An 18180-nucleotide genomic window follows, 5' to 3' on the forward strand; every position below is an offset into this window, starting at 1 on the left:
ATAAAAAGGGCGGTGATGAATGAATGACTCAAGACCATCTCTGCTTGCCCTCAGAATGACCTTGCGCGTCGCCTCGACCATGAACGCCAGCATGGTCAGCAGCCTCATCGTCCTGGTCTGTGGTTGCTGGAGAGGTGGAAGCGTTGGTGGTAAAGCCATCGTCGGACTGGTTGGGCGTGGATAGCGGTGGGAGACCGCGCTGCTTATCCGCGGTAGAGACCTCCAGAGGCGTTCTGCCCTTGAGCGAGCCGTTCTGGGAGGTAACATTATCATTATTAGCACCGTCGTTGGCTTTGACGGGCTCAAGGGGGGTCTCCCCCTTCTGCATTCTTAGACGATTCTCGGCGGCTCGAAGTCTAGCTTCCAGCGCCTCGAGTTCGCGACTCTGCATTGATACCAATGTTTGTCTATACATCGGGCCATTAGCAGCGGATTCTTCTTTTTTACCCTTTTCTTTGCGTTCTTTGTTCATTGACGACATAGACATACTTATAGTGGATGGAGTTGGTGAGGTTGTCAACCTCCGAGTCGAGCATGAAAGCGTTATCAAGCGCAGCAGCAAGAGAGCGAGCCATGGTTCTGCAGCAAAAACAAGTCAACAAACAACGATTCGAACTTGAATAGAGACGAGATGGATGGATGAATGAAGTGGAAAGAGAGAAGGAAGACTGACGATTGAGGCCGTCTGCCGTTGGGCTTCCACTCTTTATCAAGCTCCACGTCTGTCCTCTCCTGAGACATCTTCGCGGTTGTTCGAGATCGAGAAACAGGGAGGGGTGTGTTTTATGGATGGACGGAGAACGAGCTCGGGTAGTAATTAACTGGAGATCAGGTTTCAGGTGGTTTGCACAGCCAGTCTGAGTGGTGGATGATCCAGGGCGAGCAGAGGAGCGACGAGGAGCCCCCCTGAGGGTTTATATAGCTTTTGTCCTTCGAAACCAGAGCCAGCTGGGGGGGGACGGGCGGTCGTTTGCTCACGCGGAGGCGAAGGAGAAAACGGGCGATGCAGGGCAAAAACGGCGGAGTCGCAGCAACGGTCAGGCTGGAGAGTCACCAGAAGTCACCAGGAGGTCGCGGTCGATGATGATATAGTTGTATTAATTGCGAGTTAGCGGTTTAGTTAACAAGTAGCCCGCCCAGCTAGTCGTCTAGTCCCGAGTTTGCAGTGTTAAGCCGCAAGAGCCCAAGAAGGGTCAGAAGGGGGGAGGCGGAACGCTAGCCAAAACTGCGTCACTCGCCCTGGCGCCGCCTCCTATCCCTTTTTTTGCTTCTTGTTTACTCCGCGCCGTTGTTGACCCAACTCTTGCGTCTGCTGCCGCCGTCTCTGCCTCCCCCCTGAACTTGAAAAGAGGTGGAGTTTTTCATTTATTATCATCGGCTTTTATTATTTTTTATTCTTTATTTTTGTTGTTTTTTTCTTGACGTCGAAAGAAAAAAAATTTCCTTTCAAGGAAGGAGGCCAGTTGATCGTCATGTGACTTGGTATTGATCACGTGAATAGAGAGGAGTATCACGTGAATAGAAGGATAAATCACGTGATATGCCTTTTTCAACGTCACGGAAAAAAATGCTGGCGAACGCGCAGGGCGAAGCGACAACGACGGCGACGGCGAGGACGACAACACGGCTGGCGATATACACGAGAGACGCGACGCTCGAGAGGCACTACGGACAGCCATTGACGCCGATACATGGGCAAAAAAGGCGAGAGGAAAAACCAGGGGTTTTAAAAAGAGACCAGCCGCGGGAATGCAATGGGATGCCTTCTCTTTCGTCATACACCCCCTTCGAGTCCCTGCTCTTCTTCCAGTCTCTGGCGACGCTGAAGTGTCGTCCGGATAGCTTTGTGCCAGTCTCAGAGCTCCTACGGAACAATCCCTTTATCCAGCAGGATGTCAAGTACGACGCGAACCGACTGAGCCCGCAGGCCCTCGAGGAGCTGTACACCACCCTCCTCGTCGACGGCGTCCGGTCTTCAGACGACGAGGCTTCGGACCACAGTCACAGTGCGCAGGATGCGGCCAATCTGAAGAAGAGGAAACATGCCCAGGCCGCACAGGATGGAACGGCCAGGTCACACTCCGCGGCCATGCCGGACCTGGTCGATAAGCTCTACGCTAGGTACAAGGCACGCGTGACGAGGGAGATACGGCGAGAGGAACAGCGGTACGCTGAGATCAAGGACGAGATACGGCGGCTAGAGGCTGGAGAGGACCTGCAGAAACAGCCTGTCACTGCTGATGGTTCGAACGTTGCACCCAGCACAAGTGTTGGTGCTCCCCCGGCTACTACTGCTACTCCACCACCGAAGCCGGAGGCTGCGCGGGAAAAGGTGGTCGGCAGGATCCCACAAGAAGCAGTGCAGACACCTGCTCAGACACCCACTACTGCAGGCTCACCGCAAGGAGGTACGGCCTGTACAACCCACGGCGGGACCACCCGCAGCAACTGCCCCTCAAGAAGCTCCGATCAATTCTACATATAACTTCAATCGGTGCTGTTGGCCAACCAGGGCCAGCAACTACAGCAGCAACAACAACCACAACAACCACAACTTCCTTCCCAAGCATCTCCACCTGTCAGCACCCCAGGGCCCAATATATACCCCAATATCCAGCCATTTCCCCCACCTGCTCATCCGACGTCAACCTCAGCCGCATCACAGCCCGCATATCAAAATGTAGCCCCGCCTATACCTCTTAACAGAGCAGCCCAACAACCTCCACCTCCACCACCGCCACCACCGAATACAACTTGGAATAGAACGCCCCAGATACCATCTAAAACAGTCCCTCAAACCGTCAAGTTTCAGCCTCTTTTAACTCCCCAAACAATTCCCCAGTCTTCTTACGGCCACGGATCTGCTCGCTCTACCCCGAAACCAAGCAACCAGGCTCGTAACAAGGCAACACCCGCACCTAAACCCCTTGCTCCTAGCATCGATAAACCTAGCATTCCTCTTACCCAGAATCCCCCACTTTCAGCACCACTGGCAATAGCTCCGCCCCTGGCTGGTGGGGTCAGCACCCTTACTCCTCTACCGACAACCACACAACCTACTGTTACTCCAGATGCTGCGGCCCTTGAAAAACTCAGGACTCAGCTCCCGTCTTTTGCGCACTCAATAGGCAAGAGACCACCACGGCCTTCGTTAGTCACCCCGAGTGGTAATACACCATGGAAGATACCTGGTCCTATATCTCTACCTAACGAGCCCGGTTCTCCTGAACGACCAAAATCTGCCGATATTAGCCCTATTAGTGAGCGAGCTCTGTCACCCTCAGGACAAGAAGATGTAGAACAGTGGACGGAACAGGGGTCGCGTCGTAAACTGGACCTTGGTGGCGCAGCTCCTCGTGAAAGCCCCAAGCATGCGGGGGATGCTTCTTCGCCCAGCAATCCACCTTCGGGGCGTCCTCGAACACGCGGTCAGTCCATTGCTTCGCGCGGAGAGGATACCCGTCATATCAAAAACGAGCTTCCAAGCACTCCTGGAGGTATCACCGGAGATGACATGGATAGTGGTCACTATCGTGCAAAGCGGAAAAGGAGTCCCAGTGGGTCTTTCTCCCTAGCTCACGAGCAACAGCCGTCAGATTGGCTGAAAGACAGCCAATACGTGATGTGCTCACGGACATTTGGCCGTACCTGCGGGCCGATAATGAACGACGTAGCTGCTCATAAGTATGCGTCCATATTTGCCAAGCCATTGACGAACCGCGATGCGCCCGGGTACAAGGATCTCATATACCGCCCTCAGGATATAAAATCCATCAAGTCTGCCATACATCAAGGCAGTCGTGCCGTTGCTGCAGCTTCAGAGGCTTCCCAGATAACGGAGGAAACTCCACCATCGACAACAGCAAGCGCATCAGCCTCAGCAGCGGCAGCGGCAGCAGCAGCTTCAGGAGCGGGCCCATCAGCAAAGAGTAACGTACTGCTAGCTACCAAGTCAGCAGAATTAATGCCGCCGAAGGGAATAGTAAATTCCTCGCAGCTAGAAAAGGAATTGATCCGCATGTTCGCAAACGCAATCATGTTCAATCCTACACCAGATCATACTTTTGGCCCAGCCTTTCCCATGCGAACTGACTTTTCTTCTCGCGAAGGGACGCGAAGCGCAGAACCCGATGAGGGAGGCATCATCAATGACACGCTGGAGATGTACGAGGATGTCGAAAAGGCAATTTCCACCTGGCGCTCTGCTGAACGCCCCATGGATGATGCGGGTGGGAAAGCCTTTCTAGCTTTGAAGAGAGGGACACCAGTGGATTCTAACGATGCAGATGATTGAGAGAGTTTCTACTTTTTTGTCTACTACATGCACATCATTATCTACCCTGTTTGAATCTATAAATTTTTATTCTCTTTTTTTTATTTCATGTCATTGTCATAAATTATCCGGCTTCTATCCTGCCAACGATGCAATAGTCGTACCAGGTTTTATCCTGCCCAAACCCTCCTTTGCATAAAAGTCCATTGGGTATATACCGCCATTCGCCTTATTCCAGTCCTCTTTGATACCCAAGGCAATAAGCGCCTCATACGGTGTTAGTAGTGGTTTCGGAAATGCATACCCCCAATCAATACTCAGCCTGGGACAAGCAATTTGCACCCAGCAGTCAACATCTGGCATACTCGCCAACTTCCCGGGAAATATCTCACTTAACAGCAAATTCACATAGGGTATGCTTTTCTCGTTAAGATGTTCCTCAATCATCTTCATGGTATTTGGATTTCCCTGACGCCCTAAGCTGCCCAGTATGATACCCCATCTCTTCGCTGATTTGGCGACGTCTATCGCCTTCCGACGCAGATCTTGCATTTCTTCATGGTCGTACCACTCTCTGCTTAGGGTGCGGGAGTAAGGATCATATCTGTACGCTGGGATGCTTGGGTTATGAATCATGGCCGATTCAAGATGGAAGCGTCCATCACCTAGGTACAAAAGTAGATCTACTGTCTCGCTGGACATGCGAGGGGATGTACAGCCCAGAATCTCCCCTTTGCTCAGGGGCATTATCTGGGGCACCGTGATGTTGAACCCTTCCTTCTCCAGCACAGGTTTCAACCCGTGTAGTGTAGCGTTGAACTGTATTGTGCCTACCACGGCTATGCGCTGGCCAGAGGTGAAGTTGCGTTTCAGAGTGTCGATCAGATGCTGCGTGTCTATGCCAATGTCAACGAAGATATATAGCGTTTTTATCTTGGTGATGTCCACAGGTATAAGACACGAGTGCGCATAATGTACCAGCAGGTCACAGTCCAGTGCTCGAGCAGTATAATCATCTATGCAGCATGCGCCGTATGTCACATCACCCATGATAACTGTCTCAATGCCGGGGCAGAACTGGTTCAGGATGTCTGAAATTGTGGTGGCGAATAGCAACAAGCCCTCCGGAAACTGGAGAGCCACTCGCTTAGCCCCTGACGAGCGTATCCTGTGTATAGTCTTGGGTATTTCAAAGGAGTAGTTGTGTGGTAGGAGGGAAATGGCGGCTTTGATATCTTCATCTTCGAGGATCTCAGCGGGGATCTGGTTCAGAGCTCTAGGGCCTCGTCTTGTAGATGCTACACAAATCATCAGCTGCCAGGCTCATATGTAATGCACCACAGTCGCGTAATCTGTCTTCCAACCGGTTTCCCATACCTGTCTGTATAGCTGTAGTATGCGACTGCTCGACATCCCCTCCGGTCCTTTGCGCCTGCGCCTCTGCAGTCTTCCGCCCTACAAACCGCTTCTTCGGCACTCTTGTGCCGTTTGTCTGCGGCACCACCGGCGCATCACTTCCATCCTTATTATCCGCCATCTCATCGCCCTTTTTGAGCGACTTCACTTTCTCTCTCGTCTTCTTCCTTCTCCTCGTCGTCTTCAACTTTTTCTCTTATCTCCCCTCTATCCGCGGCTGACTCAATGATGAGTCATCTTATTAGTGATATCTTACTAATATGGCTAAAGGCGGCGTCAAGTTCTTCCGCGATCGGCTAGTCCAGGCGGCCGCCCGGGATGTTTTTAACATCGGAGCAAAATAGCCGAAGTTGACGGCCGCGAGCGCCGGCAAGGCAGAAGAAGAAAAGAAAGCAGACAAGCAGCAGACGAGCAGACAGTTCAGACCAACAGCCAGAAGAAAAGCACCGTTACTCTGCACTGTTTACCAGAGCCTTGATGCGCATAGGGAGAGTGACCATGTTCGGACTCAGAGCTGCCTCCAGAGCATCCCATCTGGCCTGTCGACGCGGTGCAGTGCGGTCCCTGGCTACCGAAGCCAAACTTGCTCCCGATTTCGTTCGCATCGTCGAGGTTGGCCCCAGAGATGGTCTGCAGAACGAAAAGAAGTCTATCCCGCTCGAGACGAAGCTGGAGCTGATCTCCAGGCTTGCTGGGACTGGCCTCCAGACCATCGAAGCCGGCTCGTTTGTGCCCGCGAAATGGGTGCCCCAGGTGAGTCCATGCTCGCGTGCTATATCTACTACATGATAGATCTACTAGAAACAGGCAGGCTAATCATGGAATGCATTCAATTCGCTTTGCTAGATGGCCAGCACAGCTGACATTCTATCACATCTCATCAAAACTCCGCCTTCCGCCCCCCACCCGATCTCATACAACTACCTGGTCCCCAACGTGAAGGGGCTCGAAACACTGGTTAAAGTACTCGAGAAAGAGACGGCCGCGCTGCCAGAGCAAGCCCATCCAACGGAGTTGCCCGAGATATCCCTCTTTGCCGCTGCCACCGAAGCTTTCTCCAAGGCCAACACCAATTGCACAATAGAAGAGTCTCTTGCCCGAATCGGCCCGATAGTCTCGTTGGCCAAGGAGAAGAATATCCGTGTACGAGGCTATGTCTCTGTTGCGCTTGGATGTCCATATGAAGGACCGGATGTAGACCCGCACAAGGTCGCTGAGATCACTGCCTCGTTGCTGGAGATGGGTGCCGACGAGGTCTCCGTGGCAGACACGACGGGCATGGGAACCGCTCCAAGGACACAGAAGCTACTGAAGACTCTCTCTGCTGCTGGAATCGCAAGCAATGACCTTGCATTGCATTTCCACGATACCTACGGCCAGGCTCTGGTAAACACCATTGTTGGCCTGGAGCACGGCATACGGATATTTGACAGCAGTGTTGGCGGCCTAGGAGGGTGCCCGTACTCTAAGGGTGCCACCGGAAACGTCTCGACGGAAGATCTGATCCATACTCTTCACAGCCTTGGAATGAAGACTGGCGTTAGCCTCGAGGCAGTAGCGAAGATTGGAGCTTGGATCAGTGCTGAGCTTGGCCGTGAGAACGATAGCAGAGCCGGGAAGGCAACCGTCAGCAGGCTTCAAGGATAGATTTTATTTTTATTTAAAGTTGCAATTCCCAGTCATCATAATCTCCCCCATCCACCCTTTTGTTCGATGAAAAATATCCTTGTCCTTGCTCTCATAACTTTGACTTGAAGTACCCTCCATGATTCACGGATGATGTCCTGGGCCAGCAGATTGTATATAGTTAAGAACAGACAATTCCCATTGCAGTGTATGCAGTCTATTCATCTTCTCATTCCGACTCGAGTACGCAATAGTTTACATGGCGGTAGTATCGAGTTCACCACCGCCGGCTTCCCCAATGCATGGCTTCTGAATCCCTATCAAAAATCTGTAACCCTGCCGTTATAACTCCAGTCTCCGCTCCCGCCCCATCTCAACGGCTCATTCTTCGGTCCTCCAATCTCGCCGGTCTTTGGGTTCTTGTCTCCCTCAAACTCCGGCCTGGCACCCCGGCGGAGATCTGGATGTAGCTCTTCATCTGCTGAGCTCTGGAGCACCTCTTCTGGCTGAGATTGGGGAGACTGGTTTATCCGAGGCGTTGGTCGCGGTGTACTGAACGCTCCGGTCGACTGCTGCTGCAAATTTTCGAATATCTCTTGTTCTTCGGGGGCCAGGCGAGGAGGTGACGGCGTGGGAGCGAAGCGGCTGTGTTTAGAGGATCGCGCTGTGGAGACTGTGAAACTTCGTGCAGCCGGGCTGGGAGTGTATATAGCTCTTAATACCGAGGGGAGACGGTATCTCGCAACGCCGGCCATGGTTCTAGCACTGCTGGTAGCCTCTGCGTGATCGTGGTACAGTGTGGTTAGTTGATGTTGCCGTGAAAGCTGTGAAGGAGCAATAGAATTGCACTGCAACCTGGATCGCCGAAATCGGGATCTCCTGTTTTTCCGAACCATCTCCAGCTCGGGCAACCTAATTTATAGAAGAACCAACTCGCCTTTTGACAGACAAAATAGCAGAATTGCTCTCGCCTGGTGGTTTATGTCCTGTTTCTAGGCTGTTCTAAGCCGCTTCTATACAGTATAGGTGAATTGTGCGGGTTGACGGCGCGATGGCTTCTCGCGCAGCGCTGCGACGGGTAGGAGGAGCTCTGCAGCATGGGGCCAGCCCCCTGTCACGACGGCGGCGGTGGGCTTCGACAGCTTCGAGTCCGGAGGTGGTGGATCCTTTCAAGAGCAAGCCCTCTAGCACAGTAACTCGGATAGTGAGTTGTATTCAGTCCTGCGGCTGTTCTGGTGGTTGATATATGGAGTGCTGACAGGTATGACTAGGAGCATGACGACCTGCCAGGCAACCTGTCCAAGCGGAGTGACCGCTTCGTCGAAGGGATCATGCCTTTCATGGTGCCTACCTACGCTCGACCAACACCGGTGATGGCCAGAGGAAGCGGTTGTTACCTGTGGGACATGGAGAATAAGCAGTATCTCGACTTCACAGCCGGCATTGCGGTCACATCTCTCGGCCATTCAGACCCGGGACTATCACAGGTCCTATCAGAGCAGGTAAATACCCCTATTGGAGCATATGAATCATAAGATGGGACATGAAACTGATTGAAAAAAAAAAAAAAAAAAAAAAAAAAAAAAAAACTAGTCTGAGATACTGATACATGCCTCCAACCTCTTCCATAATAAGCACACCGGTAAACTGAGCCAGGCACTTGTCAGCACTACTCTGACCTCAGGTGCAATGCGGACCGCCACCCAAGCGTTCATTTGCAATTCTGGAACCGAAGCCAACGAAGCGGCTCTCAAATTTGCTCGGAAGGTAGGCCATAGCCTCGACACTACAGGCGCAAAGCATGAAATTGTCTCCTTCCAAGGATCCTTCCACGGCCGAACGTTTGGTGCTTTATCTGCTACTCCAAACCCCAAATACCAAGCTCCTTTTGCTCCCATGGTCCCGGGGTTCAAGTATGGAAAATACAACGACATCGAACAGCTTCCAACCCTAATCACGGACAAGACGTGTGGCGTCATCGTCGAACCCATCCAGGGCGAGGGAGGAGTGAACGTTGCCTCTGCGGAATTCCTTACAGCACTCCGTGCAAGATGCGACCAAGTCGGAGCGGTGCTGATCTTCGATGAGATCCAATGTGGTCTCTCTCGCACAGGCAGTCTCTGGGCACACGCTCACCCTTCACTCAGGCCAAAGAATGGCTCCAAGCCTGCTCACCCAGACATCCTCACCACCGCCAAGGCACTTGGGAACGGTTTCCCCATCGGTGCCACGATCATTTCCTCTGATACAGTAGGGAAATATATCAAGGTTGGGGACCACGGAACTACTTTTGGTGGGAGTCCACTTGCCTGTGCCGTGGGTAACCACGTATTGACCCGTCTGGCAAACAAGGATCTCCAGGATTCTGTTAACTCTAGGTCCCAAACCCTCATTAAGGGGCTGAAACGGCTTCAGGAGCGGTATCCCGATGCTGTATCTGAGATTCGAGGTCGAGGTTTGATCCTTGGCTTGCAACTTACCGCTCCCTACGTCAGCAAGGTCTCTGATATCCTTGGGTCTGCAAGGGATAAGGGGCTGCTCATAATATCTGCTGGAGAAGGTTGTATTCGTTTTGTTCCGCCGCTAGTCATCAACGACGCGGAGATTGAGGTTGGATTGGGCATCTTGGACGAAGCAATGGGTGAGGTTGTGAACAAGGAGTAGACAGGATTGCTTCACTATATTTCCGTGAATGGATCATCGGTAGTTATGCTGTTCTTTCTCAAATTCTATGTTCCTCTTCGCACTTTTTAGATAGATCATCGGAACACTTAGACACGTCAATTTATAAGCGCAATATTTGCTATATCAATCTATGTCCCACCAATTGCAAAATAACCTAATCATCAAAGCCCATCTACAGGTATCATTAACATGGAAGGAATATGTACATAAAAAATAAAACCACTAGTAATCATGGAGTCTTTGCCTCTTCTCCTCTACCCATAAGCCCACCAGCCAGCCCGTCCATCCGTCTATTCAATAAATCTTCATGGCTCGGTAAACTCGTCAAACTTGCTTCACGGCGTAGCCCTGATATCATTTGTTTCATCCGCACCAAGTCATTCTCACCGTGGCTTACATCCGAACTACGCAGGCTTTCCTCCTTCTTGGCTGGAAGGGGTGAAAGAGATAATTTTGCAGCATTCGGTCGCCGTATATCATTACGCTTCGGCGCAGGAGCTTTCAGTTTCAGTGATGAAGTGGCAGAGGCTCCATTGGGTTGGGAGTTAGACTGTGATGCTGGAGGCGAAGGGGATATCTTGGTCATTTTCAACATGCTAATTTCCAGTGGCCCGTCTTCATCACCAGATGATTCACTTGTCAAGTAGCGTTCGTGGTGACGGTGCGGTATGCTTCCATTGCTCTGTTTCTCCGTCTCGACGACTACCGTCGATAGTGATGGGTTGAGACTTTGAACGGCTCGTCGTTGCTGCACAAGGGAGGCCTTAAAGTCTCTCGCCTCGTCAGAGCTAGAAATATCAGTCGAATTGAATATCTCTGTTATCCATCTGGCAGTCCTGAATACGTGTTTCCAACCCTCGGGGAAAACCCCAACGATACTCATGAACCCGTGAGATATCCCAGGTATCAAAGTCACCTCAACATGCTCCTTTTCGTCAAACCTCTTCCCAGGCTTCTCAAGACCTAATTCCTTTCGTTCACGGAACCGATGAAGTTTAGCTTGTCTAAGGCGCCCAGCGAATATCACTGTATCGTCTACCAGAGGGTCTCGTTCCCCTGTCATAAAGTAGGTCTTTGGAAATTGGGCTAGAAGAGCCTCTGGAGCAAGCATGGGAGAGAGAAGGAAATCCGTGCTGAAGTCTGGACGATTATAGGGACCAATGTATAGAATTATCATAGCCCTCATCATCTCCGGGGTGAGGACGCGATCATTGACATAGGATATCATAGAGGTAACGGCAAGTCGAGTCTGCAGTTTCTTTGGCTTCGTTTCAGCCAGTTCTTTCATTTGGGATGCAAGGCTTGCATCCCCAGACTTACTGGCCATGTCAGTCGCAGTAGTCGAAGATCCCGTGGGAACATCAGAAATACGTTTGGATCCTTCTTTTGTGGATGACTTGGAGTGACTAGTAGTATCGTCTGCAAGATCATCGTCTGAGGGACGAGGAGTCGACGGAGTCAGCTTATAGTAATCCTCACTCTTACGCCTCAGGATATTTCGATTGGTTTTCCGCATTCCCCTTTCCCTGATCAAAGATAACTCCTCGTCCGTCATCCAGCTTCCAATATTCAGGTCTAGATTCGGGTACACGAGCACAAGCCCAACAGGAACTGGCAGGCAATCTTCACCTCTCCACTTCCGAGAGTCTGTACTGCCGGATTGAAGAATCATCAGAGTCAGCCCTGCTGCAAGACTTCCACCAGCGCTATCACCCGTCACAATAATCCGTGGGCATGTCTTCCCACTCAGTCCTAAGCATCTCCCTCGAGTCATCACAATCGTATGATATACATCATAACACTCATTCAAAGCATATGGATATGGGTATTCGGGTGCCTTTTTGTAATCAAGACTGAGAATTGGAACACCCGTCTTGCCAGCCCAAGCAAGTAAGCGGTCATCACTGACCCGTGGGCCCATGGCAACGAATCCGCCTCCAGGGATGTCAAGAACGATATCAGTCTGGTCCCGAAGGCTGCTCAGAGGGCCATCAAAATAAAGCCATGCGTGAACTGGGTCCTTGTACGATGACTCCCGGGGTCGTGGTATCCGGATGGCAACTGGGTCACGACGACAGAAACGGGGCCGAAGTAGCCGTGAGAGAAATGAAAGGTAAGGGGTAGCCAGCTTATTCCATGAGACACGCAGATGCTCTACGGTCAAGGTAGCTCTGACCTTTCGCACCTTCTCGTCCGCCTGTTCAGCTGCGAAAAGGTAATATATAGAAAAGATCAGCGATGCTAGATCCCTTAGCCATTTCCGGCGTATGTTCATTGCAGTCCAAAAGCCAGCATCGAGCGCAGTGACTATCCAGGTTGCCCGGAAGTAGGAACGAGAGTATAGATTCGCAAGGGGCTCTGGGGATTCCAGACCGACCAGTTTAGCAAAGTTGCGAGAGACATATAGCGTCAACATGGTCATGACGGTGGTTTGCCATGGTGTCATACGCCGATGCAGCAGCGACGATAGAGTTCGTACCCCTGGAGGACCATTCTTGTTTCCCCTGATGTAATAAGATGTATAGTTAGGTACAGATCTGATAGAAGAAACAGGACGCCGGGTTATTCAGCGTACTTTAGAAGGTATACTAGCCAAAAGGCAACAACTGCAAAGACCTGGATCTTTCGGAACTGAGTGGAAGGCCTGCCTAGTACATGGTCTAAGGAGGAGTTAGATACTGGTAGCATTCCCAGAATGAAACAAAGGGGTACAGACCTATCATGACTTCAACATACCTCTACCAACCATCAAAACCAGAGGGTAATGTATCCAAAAGTGAAGTGATACCGAAAATGAAGGACCGTAGTTTGAATCTGAAGTCTCCGAGAATGAAGCATCACCGACCGTGGAAGTAGACAGACTGAACAAAGATAATAGAATTAAGTAATATAAAATGTTTCCAGATTTCCCTCACCCGCAACAACTCCAGAATAGCAGTCGCTTCTCCTTCAGCCTCAAGTTTTCCATCTTAGGCCAAAGATCGTTGCAATGCGATTCCTTTGTCGTAAAGTCGAAGGATTGATTTCACATGCTCGCGCATGTGAAAACTGCCCAGGCATGTGACGTCGAACATTACGTCACATCGCGATCGCAAATTATCAAAAAGAGGGATAAAATATCCCGATTTATGGTAAATATATTTGGTGATGCGATATTAAATATGAGATTGTCATATAATAATAAATTCCAAGAAAATATATATCACTGACGCCGTTGCTAAGTCAAACACAACCAGGGCCTTCCGCGAAAAAGGTAAAATAGACACCAGTCTATGTCTTCTTGCAATAATCTCGCCCGTGGGAAACCTGCCAATTACATAACCAGACTTCAAAAACCATGCTCAACATACCTGCAATGCAAATGCCTGCCGAGTCACTGACGGTGGTTGCTCCCAAAGAAAATTCTCGTTGCTCCTTTGGTACGCGATCTGTGATCTCCGCGAACGTATTGACGTATACCAATCCGCCTAGGAGACCCTCCCAAAAAACAGCCAGGAAAACAATGTAGACGTTTGGGATGAAATTGAAAAGCGCGTGCAGAGTCAGTAGGCCAAGATTGAATACTTGGAGAAATGATGGTAAGTACAGGTCGTGGATGCGGAAGAAGGGGGTTGAGGACCGCGAGATGAACACTCCGACCTGGTAGATGGCATTATATGTTGGGTAGAAGGCACGGAAGTGCCTAAAGGGACTCTCCTGAAGTGGGAAGAGGAGTGTAGGCGCGACACCTTGGTTGATGGTATACTCTGCAATATAGACAAGCAACAGGGGAAACATACTGTGGCGCTTCGTTAGTAGGCAGTACTGCAAAACTGGGCGGTTGGGCTTACAATGGGAAGAATAGACTCTTAGCACGGTTCAGGTTCGCCTTGAAAAGCTGCCATGATAGGCCTTTATCCTGAGGAGGTGCATGTTTCAAGTCGTCAACATCAGCAGTGTCTGCAAGTAGGCCATCGCTCCCAGCATTAGTATGCGACAAACGCTCGTCATCTCGTGTAAGCTCTCCTCTCTCGATTTCTTGAATAGTCTGATACCCACTTCTAATCTGCAGCATCGGCCCCCTTGGCAGTATACCGAAAAAGCTTATCACCATCACTGCTGGTAAAAGAGCGGACGCCAGGAGTGTGGTCTTGACAGAAAAGCCAAATGATGTAGTAGCCAAAGCATAGGCACCAGCTCCCACCAATCCAGCAGCGCCCGTTCCGCTACCCCATGCAGCCAAACTAAACGGCCCAAAAAAATGTGTAAGACCGAGAAAGCTGAGCTCTCCACCACCGCTAGAGAGGCTTGCCAGCATTACTCCCATCATCTTGGCTGTTATCGAACTATTGGCAGTAGTTGCGTCATAGGCCGGCGACAAAGCAACCAGAAACATGCCGAGCGTGGATAAGGCGACGAATATGAGGATGCGGATAGGGTAAGGGACAATATGGATGAAGTATGGAGCGCATAGCTTGGTGAAGAAGGACGGGACCACGTCGGCAAGCAGAACAACGCCCTTAGGTACGCTGGGACCGACGAGATCGAGTGCCGCAGAGAGAATAATAACATAGAGGACATTATTTATCAAGCCTGCAGTATTAACCGGTATAAGATAACGGTCCACCAAAGAAGAAACACCAAATTTATCCTTACCGAATAGCCAAAAGGCTGTGAAGACTCGAGGGTCGACGCCGTTGAAGACAGCGGCGATCTGCTGCCGGAATCTGCTCCAGCTGGAGTCCGGGGCGCATGGCAGAGGTAGCATCGGCGGCTCCAGCGTGTGCAGAGTATCAGGTTATTCGAATAACAACAGCTGCTCCTCGTCTTCTGCTTCTTTTCCTCGCCTTCTCGTCATCTCACCTGGTTTGTCGTCGGTTTTGCCGCAGAAGTCGAAGTTGAGGTTGAATGGAGTCAGCAAGTGATCATGTGAGGGCTCGGACGTCAGATGGAAAACTAAATCTCAACATGTCAACAACAACGACAGCATCAACTACATGCAGCAACAGAGGACAACTAAAAAGGTGAGACGGCAGCTCTATAGGGGGCCTCAGTATGCCGTCTCCCGTGACGCTGTCAAACGCCAACAACCCATGCTGTGGAATCGGGCGTCGTTATGCTGTCCACGCAACGCGGTGAAATGCGCTACGGGAGCCGTCAGGTACAGACACAACCCCTGGCAGCACATATTGTTACTATAATGTTGACTAGAATTGATAGGAATAGACCCTATAGGAATAAAAGAAAGTCTTCCTCGGCCATGGTGCTATGTTCAGCTTTTACCGCGTTTCAAGGGTGGCTGCTCGGAATCAGTTACTCTATGGATGTCATGGATATATTGCTAGTGCCACGCTTTAGGCATTGATATCGCGTCACCGCACTCAAGGGAGAGCCGAAATTGCGGTAAGACGTGTGTGCACAGTGTAGCAGGTTCATCAAGCTAAACGTAATTTAGCCGATGGAGAGAGATCATACATCAGCGAGTATTTCTGCAACACTATGCAGCTTGCCACTGATGTGTGTAACAAGCTGGCAAGAATAGCGAGGAAGAGGAGGACGGACCGCGTAGTTGATATGAAGCAGCACGCTAAAGGTCTTGATGAAATGGGAGGCGGCCGGGGCAAGGGAGTTCAACCGGCGGGGGAACGTATCGCTATTTATCTCCGCATCACTGGACTACGGGAACAGGGAGACTCGGTTCGTCCTTGTGTTGTTGATGCCGTGGCGAGAGTGAATGCAGGGCAGATGTATGGGAGTACAGGGCAAGGAATGCCAGCATGCGGTCACCCTCGCCCCGGCGCGAAGTCCGGTTCTCCAACGTCCCGCAACGATCAAGGGTTCCTTGCACCAATACAAGGTCTGTTGCTAGGAATCGTACGGAGTAAACGACTACGACTCAACCTGCTCCCTATCATTCAAATTACTAAGCACCGTCACTGCATTTTTTATATATACATACATCCTATATGGTGTATGTTTATATATTGTTGGATCGCATCACTCCAGTGCTCGTGCATCAAGAAGAGCTCTCAAGCGATCTGCAGGTGCATCGAACTATTCTGGGATCGAAAAGTAAAAAAAAAAAAAATGAAAATGAAAAAGAAAAAAAAAAAAGAAAAAAAAAAAGAAAACGCTAAATCCGGTGGCCCTGCAATGCTAAAAAGATTAATCCCACCTTGTTCCATGTCGCGGATTTGATGCAAGTGTGTGCGTCCCCTGGAACAGGTCGAATAATGGAGCGAATCAGTTGGTTCCGCACCAGCTCGGGCATCAGCAGGCCATCCGACCCCCATTGCACCGCGCAGGAATGCGGTGATACATAATATCGCTGGCATAAGCTGACCGGGGCGTCAGGCCCATGTCTGGCTGGGTCTTTATCGAACCGATACGAAACGAACATTCGACAGGGATCAAGCTAGTTTACCCGTTTAGTTAAATTTAGCGTCCTTCGGCGATGTGCTCAGGCTCCACAACCGGCTCTCGACAACGCAACAGACGAGGAAAAGAAACCATTGGCCGAGAGTCCCCAGCTTTGTTCGAAAATGATTTCTTTCCGCCTGTTTGGCCATTGTTAGCAGAGAGTTTGACAGCTCGAGCGTCCTTTGGTACCACTCTTCGCTTTCAGTCTCTTTTCTCTGTGCGGCAAGTTCCTGATACAAGCGTGGAGCAATACACCTAAAGCAGGAGTCCAAGACGGCCACCGGACGATACTAGCTACCAGGGTGAACGGGTCGTAGGAACCTTCGGGCGTATATGTATGCCGCACAGAGCACAGAGTAGCTTGTGAGGTTTCGACTTGCCATTCGATTCCTCTGGCCACGGGGAGGCTGCCCGCAACAGCACAGTGGAGGACAGCACAGAGTATACGGAGTATTCGTTGTAGGGATACCTGCACAAGCATATAGCTAACTATAGGCTAAGGCTAATATGCGGTGGACTCCCTGCCGCATCGCTAACTCCACCAGGGAGCAGTGACAAGTTTGCCAGCCGCGGCTTGCATCTGCTGGTGTGTAACCTCCGCACTCTTTTTTCTTCACCCTCCCTTTCTCGTCGTCCACTCCAGAAGTTATCTATCTCTCGCGCCATAGTCCGAATTTTACTTCCATTTTCTTTGACTGGCCGAAGGGCCTAGTGCAAATCTGCAACAAGAGCCGAGTTACAAACCACACGGACGGTTCCAAGTCCGCAAGCAAAACCCAAACGAGGACCTGAATCCCCAATGTTGCGCGCGAGTAAATAAACAAACGGAATCGCAAGTTAAGAAAAAGTCGAACAAATAAGGGAAAAAAAAAAAAAGGGGAGCAACAATAAAAAGAAATAAAACCGAGAAGAAAAGAACAGAAGAGAAGGCAGAAGAAGAGAAGGAATTTAATAGGAGGAAAAAGAAAGGAGAAGGGGAGGCAGAAGGGAAAAAAGAAAAGCAGTCCCTTACAAACCTGCGCTGAAAATCTTTCGACCTGAAGCGGCGTTAGTTGAAAAACACGCTCAAGAACATGTACAACTCCCCAATTTCCCAATGGATCCGTCACAGTCAGCGTATGGCCTTCGACATTCGACGTACGGTAGGCCTCGAGAAGCCTACGGCTCGTCTCTCCCACCTCGACACCATCCGCTGTCCTCTACTCCGGCGAGCCATGCCCAACAGCCGCATTTCGACCCGATAACAAGCTCACGGCGAGAATCAGGCAGTCACATATCACGCCCTGCACCGCCTCCAGCCGCGCTGGCATACCCGTACTCACACGATAACAATCCGCATTCACGTACGCAGCACCAGTATCAGCATCAGCATCAGCACCAGCATCAGCAACATGCGCCACGTCCAAGACCTGACGCCCCAACGCGTGAGCAGGCAGCTGGTAAGCTTGAAGCGGAGGAGCCAAAAGGACTACCTAACGGGGTGAGCGTACGTCGAGAAGGTAAGGCAATCTATATCTTGCTGTGTTTCATCTTTATTTTTTTGGTTTTATTCTATGCCATCTGTCCCTCTGCATTAACATAGAGTTTGCTCCTCTCTGGCTTGTTCCCGAGACGGCGGCTACCTCGATGTGCATTGCATACCAGGCGAGGCCATGGCTGCTGGTTTCTTCTTGCACTCCTAGCGCTGGAACGACAAAAATGACAAGCGACGAAACGCCCGGAGGCAGAAACAATCTTTTTCTGCCAGCGGAAAGCGGAGAGCGGAGAGCGGTGGGGATTGA

General features: G+C 50.8%; 8 protein-coding genes across 8 annotated transcripts; 4 read left to right on the forward strand and 4 right to left on the reverse strand.

Annotated features, from left to right (window-relative positions):
* Window positions 1–28: 28 nt before the first annotated feature.
* Window positions 29–741, reverse strand: TERG_03473 (uncharacterized protein; the record flags this gene model as incomplete). Its single annotated transcript, XM_003236380.1, has 3 exons — window positions 29–407; window positions 490–579; window positions 674–741. 3 exons carry the CDS (start codon window positions 739–741, stop codon window positions 29–31), a joined length of 537 nt encoding a protein of 178 aa, XP_003236428.1.
* Window positions 742–1759: 1018 nt separating this feature from the next.
* On the forward strand, window positions 1760–4294 carry TERG_03474 (uncharacterized protein; the record flags this gene model as incomplete). The annotated part of the gene is made up of 2 exons (XM_003236381.1): window positions 1760–2408; window positions 2568–4294. The coding sequence occupies 2 exons, from the start codon at window positions 1760–1762 to the stop codon at window positions 4292–4294; spliced, it is 2376 nt and encodes a 791-aa protein (XP_003236429.1).
* Window positions 4295–4408: 114 nt separating this feature from the next.
* On the reverse strand, window positions 4409–5584 carry TERG_03475 (diphthamide biosynthesis protein 1; the record flags this gene model as incomplete). Its single annotated transcript, XM_003236382.2, has 1 exon — window positions 4409–5584. One exon carries the CDS (start codon window positions 5582–5584, stop codon window positions 4409–4411), a length of 1176 nt encoding a protein of 391 aa, XP_003236430.2.
* Window positions 5585–6187: 603 nt separating this feature from the next.
* On the forward strand, window positions 6188–7336 carry TERG_03476 (uncharacterized protein; the record flags this gene model as incomplete). The annotated part of the gene is made up of 2 exons (XM_003236383.1): window positions 6188–6442; window positions 6536–7336. 2 exons carry the CDS (start codon window positions 6188–6190, stop codon window positions 7334–7336), a joined length of 1056 nt encoding a protein of 351 aa, XP_003236431.1.
* Window positions 7337–7635: 299 nt separating this feature from the next.
* On the reverse strand, window positions 7636–8070 carry TERG_03477 (uncharacterized protein; the record flags this gene model as incomplete). The annotated part of the gene is made up of 1 exon (XM_003236384.1): window positions 7636–8070. The coding sequence occupies one exon, from the start codon at window positions 8068–8070 to the stop codon at window positions 7636–7638; it is 435 nt and encodes a 144-aa protein (XP_003236432.1).
* A 296-nt stretch (window positions 8071–8366) lies between these two features.
* On the forward strand, window positions 8367–9979 carry TERG_03478 (uncharacterized protein; the record flags this gene model as incomplete). The annotated part of the gene is made up of 3 exons (XM_003236385.1): window positions 8367–8519; window positions 8587–8817; window positions 8909–9979. 3 exons carry the CDS (start codon window positions 8367–8369, stop codon window positions 9977–9979), a joined length of 1455 nt encoding a protein of 484 aa, XP_003236433.1.
* A 250-nt stretch (window positions 9980–10229) lies between these two features.
* On the reverse strand, window positions 10230–14747 carry TERG_12004 (uncharacterized protein; the record flags this gene model as incomplete). Its single annotated transcript, XM_047751029.1, has 4 exons — window positions 10230–12504; window positions 12576–12660; window positions 13351–13778; window positions 13831–14747. The coding sequence occupies 4 exons, from the start codon at window positions 14745–14747 to the stop codon at window positions 10230–10232; spliced, it is 3705 nt and encodes a 1234-aa protein (XP_047605952.1).
* Window positions 14748–15094: 347 nt separating this feature from the next.
* Window positions 15095–16055, forward strand: TERG_03481 (uncharacterized protein; the record flags this gene model as incomplete). The annotated part of the gene is made up of 2 exons (XM_003236388.2): window positions 15095–15816; window positions 15986–16055. Exons 1-2 carry the CDS (start codon window positions 15479–15481, stop codon window positions 16053–16055), a joined length of 408 nt encoding a protein of 135 aa, XP_003236436.1. The 5' UTR covers window positions 15095–15478.
* Window positions 16056–18180: the final 2125 nt, after the last annotated feature.

Source organism: Trichophyton rubrum, assembly GCF_000151425.1.
Source record: "Trichophyton rubrum CBS 118892 genomic scaffold supercont2.3, whole genome shotgun sequence".
NCBI classification, from domain to species: Eukaryota; Fungi; Ascomycota; class Eurotiomycetes; order Onygenales; family Arthrodermataceae; genus Trichophyton; species Trichophyton rubrum.